The 8569-nt window shown below is 40.0% G+C and overlaps 1 protein-coding gene across 1 annotated transcript in view; it reads left to right on the top strand.

Moving 5' to 3' along the window:
- Positions 1-5983: 5983 nt before the first annotated feature.
- MEOX2 (mesenchyme homeobox 2) overlaps positions 5984-8569 on the top strand; it is an 85300-nt gene continuing 82714 nt past the window's right edge. The window contains exon 1 of the mRNA XM_049893816.1: positions 5984-6784. Within this exon, the coding sequence (XP_049749773.1) occupies positions 6271-6784 (514 nt within the window). The 5' untranslated portion in view covers positions 5984-6270. The remainder of the gene's footprint in view (positions 6785-8569) is intronic.

The following is an 8569-nucleotide window of genomic DNA, read 5'->3' as shown; positions in this document are numbered from 1 at the left end:
ATTTAGGAAAAGCAATTGACTACAATGAGTTTCAGGTTACACATTTTTCAAACAAGAAGGCAATGATTATTCAGAACTTCAGACATTCAGTAGCTTGCACATATCCAGGCATTTACCACATCTGCACCCAAGTTTCACATTATGCCTGTGTGTGATTATTTGAAATTATTACTCAGAAAAGTATTTTGTTATTCTCACTTCTATCAAACATGTATATGTCATATGTTTAAATATAAATCTTTCTGATTATTTATTTTTTAAAATTCCTATTAAACTAAATATGCACCTGGGATCTTTTTACTTTTTTCACATGTGGCTTATAAATTACATATTTACTTTATCAAACATAGAGTTATTTTCCATATCTTTAAGCTTATCTAACTTCTCTGCCTTTTCACCTGCTAAATACCCCCTTCTGTTTTTCTTTTAGCCAATTCTGACCTCCTATTGTCTTTCTAGTTTCTAAGGTCAATTGAGACAGGAGCAGGTATTCTTGTTTTGATCCATTCCCATACGGCCACTGCATTATACAAACATGCTCAATATCACTTCTCAAATTTTTTGAAAAATTTGAACTGAATCAAGGTACTGATTTAAACTCTTCAAAATTTTTTGTCATAATAGATCATGTATTTGGCCATGACTTTCCTTTTTTAATTTATTTTTTGCACAGAAATGTACACCATTATTTCTTTATTCCTATAAGCAAAAATGTTGACATCAAAGGCCACTGTTGTGTCTTCGCTAAGTCTGAATCATATAAAATTAGAGTATGCAATTAGATATTTTGGGGGGTTAACTAACGCAGAGATTTTTAGTGATTCGAACCATAAACCTACACTCATAATACAAGTCATTTTAAGAATAAACTATGCTACAATTTGATGAAGTACAAAATATAAAAACACAAAAGACTAACCTACCATATTGCCGACATTCTATTAGCCATGTGAAACTCTTCAAGTTGGAAAACTTAAAACAGAAGACTAAGGTTTTACCTATAATTCTCGTCTTTAGTTTCAATTGAGTTTTTGTTCTCCAAGATTTATGAACTTATTCTAAATTCAATCCATTTAAAATATAGCATTACTTTTTATGACATGAGAGAAATAAATGGTTTACTTTTCTTAAATTCTGAATAGAAATTTAATGCTTATGAGTTTTACGGTATAGAATATATACCGTAATGTACAGGATTTCATTTTAGAACTATCTCACATTAGTGTGTTTGTACATCTTACAGTTAGATATGAAAAGGAGCCATTTCTCAGCTATATAAATCTGAAAGGCTGGTGTTTATCAATAAAATAATATACAAAGTGAATGCAAGGGAAAATGCAGGAATTAAACGTTAATTATTCCTCATTTGTGTCATTACAGGATAACTTTGTCATTTCAGGGTCATCCAGTCAGAAGTTTTTAAATTTGAGAGGTAGTCAATGTCTTCTCAATTTTAGCACTCCTCACACACACACAAAAAGGACAAAATGAAAAAGCCAAACAAAAAAAATTAATCAGAATTTCATAAAATGTAGGTGGAACAGAATTGGAATTATAGAATATTGCATACATTTTGAATTTTTATTAAACCTTTTCCATTTAATTTATAAGTCATAATTTATATTAAAAGCTGGTTTTCTGAAAGTTATCTGTTAAGTAGTTTTAATTTTGATGCATTTTGTTTTGTCACTTATTGATTGAGGTAAAAGAGTTATATGTAGTGTTTAGTAGATCATTTATTATAAGATACTTGATACTTGTGAATTGAATTGAAGAAACCATCAATGTCTGAAGGAAACTGTAAACTAAATGTAGAAACTAGAAAAACAAAGTACGTTAGATATTAGTTCACACTTTTCAGAGGTTAACATTTAAATATTCATTTCTTCAACTGTATGTAAAAATGAAACACATTTTACTGGGAAATCACCAATTAGCACCATGTTAAGATAAACATTTATTTAAAATTAATCAGTAGAGGTATACAGAATCACTAAACAACAGGAGTTAACCAAAAGCAAATTATTTCTTTAAATTTTATAATATAGGCTCCTGGAGGAAGCTAATTCCTCAGTTTTGTAAAATATAGTATATCATAAATCACAGAAATCATCACAGCATATTTAGGATATTTGTACATATTTTCAATTTTTTTTTTCCAGAAAGACCAACTGAAAGGCATTAATGTTATTTCTTAGGGAAATATTAGAGATACAATGTTTCCATCTTCAACAAAACTTTCAGAGACAAATTTCCGTTTCAATATAATTACTCACACGCAAATTCATCTGGTTATATGTTACCAAGGCAAACATTTGTCTATCAGGTGAAATGCAAAGTAGAGTTTTGTATCTGTTGATAAACATCATATTTTATTTTAAATGTTTTTATTTTTATCACACCTCACATCACAAGCATACAGGAGAACGGCAACTCTTATAAGAATCATAATAAATCTCAAGATAAAGTTTAAATACAAAACTTGCAGATTGCTTAATATGAGTTCTATTTTCCTTAAAATAGTGCTAATCAAAACTATCTTTCCCTTTATTATTTAATATGATTTCATTTAAGCAGAGGGAACAATAGATACATACACTTACAAACTTTAAAGAGTCTAACACATGTTTAAAATTATTTTGACAATGTTTCCTACAAGAGCTGAGCAGGTTACTTTTTTCATACATTGAGCCCCTTTATAATGTGCCACTTGGTATTAAACTTTGTATGAAATATTGTCATTAACACAGCATGCTTTTCAGGAAAAGTTGAAGGATATTGTAAATATAGACTACTGCACGTTCCATATATAGTTTAAAATAATTGTTATAGAAATCTTACGATAAATATTTAATTATTATCATTCTTCATGATATAGCTAGCCATTAGAAGTTAAAAGGCATCTTTCAACATTGGATTTTATAAATGTGGACACTGAAGTAGTCATTACAGGAAATGCTAGGGATTTTTTCCTGTTGTTACTATACGTTTAAAAAAAAATTCTCTATGGCCTAGAGAATAAAACCCAATATTCTATCTTAGATATTCCAAATATCTAAGAAATTAGAATATTAAAACCGATGTATGAAATAACACATACATATTTGAAAACTGAAATTTAAAAAAAGCATATATAATTCCAAAATGCACCCATATATTCTAAAAACCCCCTTTTTGACTCCTTTCTTTGCATTATACTTCTTTTCACTTTCAAATAACATTTTCCTTATATAACGCTTTCAACTGAAAATTGGGACTTACAATTGTTACTGGTATTAAATGTTCTGTGTCTTCCATTAAGAAGACCTTTCTTGCTAGCTTTGTGTTAATTGCATGCCTTTGGAAGACACTCCCTCTCTCTTTCTAACCTTTACTAAATTTTTCTTCCCAGACTCTTGGCCCCACAGTTCCAGAGGCTGACTGACTAAGGCAGGTTGTAGAGAAACTTCTGGATATGTTGTTAACATCTGACACAGCGAAGTGAGAAAAAATCCAGTCCAGTCACCAGGCAGGTTCAAGGAGAAATGGCAGCTCCTGGAGATGAAAAGTTTGCGTGGCTAGTTGCTAGTTACCTGCAACACACTGATTAAATTCAAATCCATTCTTTTTTCAATGGCTTAGCTCCTTCTCTATCACTGTAATAGAAACCAAAAGGACCGTTATGGATATCTTTTTATTGGGGTCTACAAATCAAGTGTGTCTTTAGTCAATCTTGTCTGATATTTTCTACAGTTTAGTAGACAATATTAAACCCACTGCCAATATTACATTATGTAAATATTTCTGGCTACTGTTTATTGAGGTAAAAAGTTGCCTAAATTTCTATTTGGATAAACCCTTTAATAATTTTACCCAGAACCCGAGTTTGGGACCTTTAGTATTGCTCTTTGTACTTCAACTTTTAATATCAGAGCACATATTGAAACGATAAACAAAATGAAAATTCAAAAAATATTCCTTCGATATTGAAAGAATATACCCTTCCTTTTTTTACTCTTAAAAAACCAAAGGCGTGGGGAGTGGCAGGAAGAAATATTCTTAAGATCTAAGCTCTGGCTCCCGTCCTATGAATACTTAAAACCCCTAAAAACGTGCAACCTGAAGAACACTCTCTTTCGAAGTCTAAAACAATGTTAGATTCCCAAAATATCGGCAAAGAAAGTCTTACCGTCAAACGCTTGCAGCAGGTTCCAGCTCAGACCAAGACTGAAAAAGCGGAGCAGCTGGTGAACAAAAGTTTTAGGTTTTTTTTTTTTTTTTTTTAAACGAAGTCTGCAAAACTAATTTTCCTCAAAATAGGGCTCAATTTCCGTTAAAGAAAGCAGCGCTTACAAATCTCAGAATTCCTGATTACCCCCACCCCATCCTCTCAGTAATGGAAAATAATTCGATCTTTCACACGGATGTAAAGGTTTATTGCGAAGCCACCACACTGTAATAGAACTTAAAAGCAAAAGCTAGAGAGAATCAGGCTGAGGCTGGAGAGACTGGGCGAGAGGAAAGTTCTGCCTTGGGGACACCGCTCAAAGGTTAATCAATACTTTTTCCTAATTCAAACCAGATGGCTGGCCCAGTTTGCTGTCTCCATTAATTCCATTAACAACTTCAAAGACCTGATCACCGTCCTCTGGACACCTGAGACAATGAAAATAATGGCGCGACGCTGCTGGTGGCGCATTCGGGGGCCACGGGAGGGATAGGTGACCGCAGATATTCTCCTGATGCGACACGTCGCAGGCAAGACCCGGCCGTTCCTGCAGCTCATTACGCGCGGTTCGTTTGTCGTGTGTAAATGACTTTGCCCCTAGCAGACAGGGTCGCCCCCAAGCAAGTGGCAGTATCAAAGGCAGCGCCTGCCCCTTCTTGGAAAGAAAATCGAGTACAGCCCTCTCTCGCTGGTAGTTACCGGTGGCAAGTTTTCTAATTTTTTTTTGAGGGGGGAGGATGCAAAATTGTTACTAGGGAGGCCCAAAGCCCCCAAATTTAGTAAACTTGGGGTGAGTGTGGGGAGTGTAAATGGACCCATGGGGGGATGCGAGCAACTGATTTATGTTTGAACGGAAGAGAGTGGATTGCTGGAGGGAAATGAAGGGACTAGGGCTCCTGAGGGGAAATGTGCGTGCCATCTACACATTTCATGTGATCGAGAAGAGAGCACTTTGTAATATTCCTGACCCAGGAAAAGTTCTCCTTGGTGGGTAAAAAAAAGTGACCAGGAAATTGAGCGGGACCAGGAACGGGTACGGGTAGCGTTTGCGGAGGGCGGGGGGGGGGGGGGAGGGAAACCCCACCTGGCATCGCAGGTGAGGATGCCAAGACCTGGGTATCTGCAACTCTACCCGCCTCACGCATTCCTCTCACCCACCCCACCAGGTCCTTCTCCTTTGAGCACAGAGAGCTGCCGTTTCCCGTTCGCGTGAACATCCCTGCAACCTCGGATTTGGAGCCTATTAACAACCCGCCCACAGACACCAGCGGCACAAGGCTGGGAGCGCTGCTGCGCCCAGGGCGCAGGAACTTTCGAAGTTTGAAAAACTGACGCCTCGGAGCGCGCGCCAAACTACCGCTGATCTTTTTTCTCTATGTTATTGGCCCTTCCGTGCGTTTCCTGCAGGTGACAGTTCCCAAGTGGCTTTGACAAAACATGTTTCCTGAGAGAAGTGAGCTAGTTGAAAACTGGGTGCTGGGTTGGGGCTGCGATGCGCCGCCGCGCGTCTTTGCCGATTGAGCCGCAGGGAAGAGCACTGCCGGCCCAGGCTGCGACCTAGGCGCCAGGAGCACCGCTTGCAACTTTGGCGTCTAGCAAGGTTGTGACGGGTTTAGAAGCACTGCGTCCGCCCAGCGCGGAATAGGAAGTGAAACTCCGAGCGCGCAGCGCAGACTGAACGAGGGTTTTGGAGGGAGTTTGCATGTGGTCAGCGCTGGGCTCCTAAGCCAGCCCCCAGCTCACATTACACTCTATTTATAACCTCTCAGAGCAGTTTTCCCCTGAAAGCAGTTCTCTGGGACCACCTTCTTTTGGCTTCAACCTCTCCTCCTCTTGACATCTGAGTAGCTCAGTGGAAAGCTCCTCCAGGTCCGAGTGTTTATATGTAAAGGAGACTGGCCGCTAAGGCTCAGGACCGGGATTATCCCAGCTCTGCAGAAACGCGCGGCTATTGCTGTGGGAGGGGGGTGGGGAAGTCACAGTTTCCAGTGAAAACTGACAGAGCTTGGTGGCTTTTGGAACCTTCGTGAAATCTTCTGTCTGGAACCTGAGACTTGCATGCTATGGAACACCCGCTCTTTGGCTGCCTGCGCAGCCCCCACGCCACTGCGCAAGGCTTGCACCCGTTTTCCCAGTCCTCTCTCGCCCTCCATGGAAGATCTGACCACATGTCCTATCCCGAGCTCTCCACTTCTTCCTCGTCTTGCATAATCGCGGGATACCCCAACGAGGAGGGCATGTTTGCCAGCCAGCATCACAGGGGTCACCACCACCACCACCATCACCACCACCATCACCACCAGCAGCAGCAGCACCAGGCTCTGCAAACCAACTGGCACCTCCCGCAGATGTCCTCTCCCCCGACTGCGGCTCGGCACAGCCTCTGCCTCCAGCCGGACTCTGGAGGCCCGCCGGAGCTGGGGAGCAGCCCGCCGGTCCTGTGTTCCAATTCTTCTAGCTTGGGCTCTAGCACCCCGACAGGAGCTACGTGCGCGCCAGGAGACTACGGACGCCAAGCGCTGTCGCCCGCGGAGGCGGAGAAGAGAAGTGCCGGCAAGAGGAAAAGCGACAGCTCAGGTAAGGGCGCGCGGGACACCCTCGGCGAGAGTGTGCACGGGGCTGGAAAGGAGGCGGAGAGATGCCAGGGAAGATTCTGGCAATACAATGAGGCAACAGGAAAAATGGGACCTGTTTGCCCTTTCTGGTTCTCCGTAGACTAATTCAACGGGGCCGTTTTGGTTGTGTTATGGGGTGCACGAGTTTTTCTGTGGGCAAAACAAGTGCAGCCAGCAGCTTTAAGCGCTCCAAGGTCCCATACTAGTTCATCAGAGGGTTGAGAAAAAAGGACAAGTGACATTACTGAAATAGATTGCGAAGCTTGTCCTTCCGCCCGAGGGGTGGGGAGGGAGGTGCGCCAGGGGATGCTGTCTCCGCCGCCGTGTGCGTGCGGGTGCCACTCCTTGACTTCTCCTTTGTAAGTTCCCGACTCGGAGTTGCTCGATTTTTCCCATCGTTAACTCGATTTCCAAATTATTGCACAATATTTGGAACTTGCAGTGGAATTTGGCAGAGCGCATGAGAAAAAAAAGTTCTAGTTTTTTTTTCTAAATTCTTATTTCAGAGTTCTTTAAATAGCACTTTTTTCCAAATGGTAAAAAAAAAAAAAAAAAAAAAATTATCTTCCTTGAGGAGAAAGACAGTATCTAGGAATTCCGAGGATTTTAAGCAATGTGTCAGAGAATTGTAAAGAAATAAGTAGATGTTCAAACTCTTCAAGAAAGAGAATTCTTAATAGTAGTTCGCCTTCTCTGGGTACTCATCTAAAGAGAAAACGTTGAGTTGCAAAAGTGGAACATAAAATACTCCTCTAATTGGGTATTATCTGGGGACAATTACTGTGAGGCAAAAAAGCAACTCCGGTAGTTTTGGTTTGCTGCGTGCCTGAAGCTCATATGTGAGGGTGAGCGCAGGAACCACTGAATTTTATGGAGATAACTTGAGTAGCCACGCAAAAGAGGAGCCTTCCTCAACTCCGGTGCTTACGGCACAGCTTGCCAAGTAAATTTTAGTAATTCTGAGAAACAGACTTTTCCAGAGAGCTCTTAAAAGCCCTTACCTATCTGTATCTTACGAAATTGCTGAATGATACTTAATAGTTGCATTTTTGAGTTTTCTTCTGCAGCTGCGGCGCGACCTGGGTTCCATCTTTTTGGAAAGTGTCACTTGTTTAATGTATTTGCATATTTATCTTCCTTTGCGAAATTGGTTTAATAGTTTCAGAAGGTAATCCTAGGTAATGGTTTCAAGCTTTGAAAATGTTTATTCTTTATAAAGCTTTAGATAAGATCCTACATAAATGACAATGACTGAGCCGCGGATTTCATTTCCTTAGCAGCAATAGTATCAATCTTCAGGGCTGGTATGGACTACAGCCTTCTGTCACAATCTCAAAACCTAACTTTTACTTTTCAAGGTCAGGAGTGAATTTCTGATTTTTCATACCAAAGTAGTTTATATCTAAGAGTTACCAGCTAAGTCACTCATTTTTAATGGATTTTACTTAGTGTAAGTGAAACTCTCAAGACAGTGAGTTAAAAGGCTAATCTTGCAGGAAGGTTTACATCTTCATTAGGAAAAGGAAAAAAAAAAAGGTCCTTTTGGAATACAGTAACGTTTTTATAGACTGAGCATTTGACAGTGTAACTTTGGGAAAGCAGATCCCAGTTCAGATTGGTCAGTCTACTTTTACAACTACCAGAAGCTCTTACCGTTCATTTTACTCTCTGCAATGAAAAATCTATGTGAGGGATTATTCCTTACACTGACTGAACTGAACCAATGCACCTAAGTTCCTTAGGACAA

Source organism: Elephas maximus, chromosome 8, assembly GCF_024166365.1.
Source record: "Elephas maximus indicus isolate mEleMax1 chromosome 8, mEleMax1 primary haplotype, whole genome shotgun sequence".
NCBI lineage: Eukaryota > Metazoa > Chordata > Mammalia > Proboscidea > Elephantidae > Elephas > Elephas maximus.
This window is presented reverse-complemented; position numbering and strand designations above follow the sequence as displayed.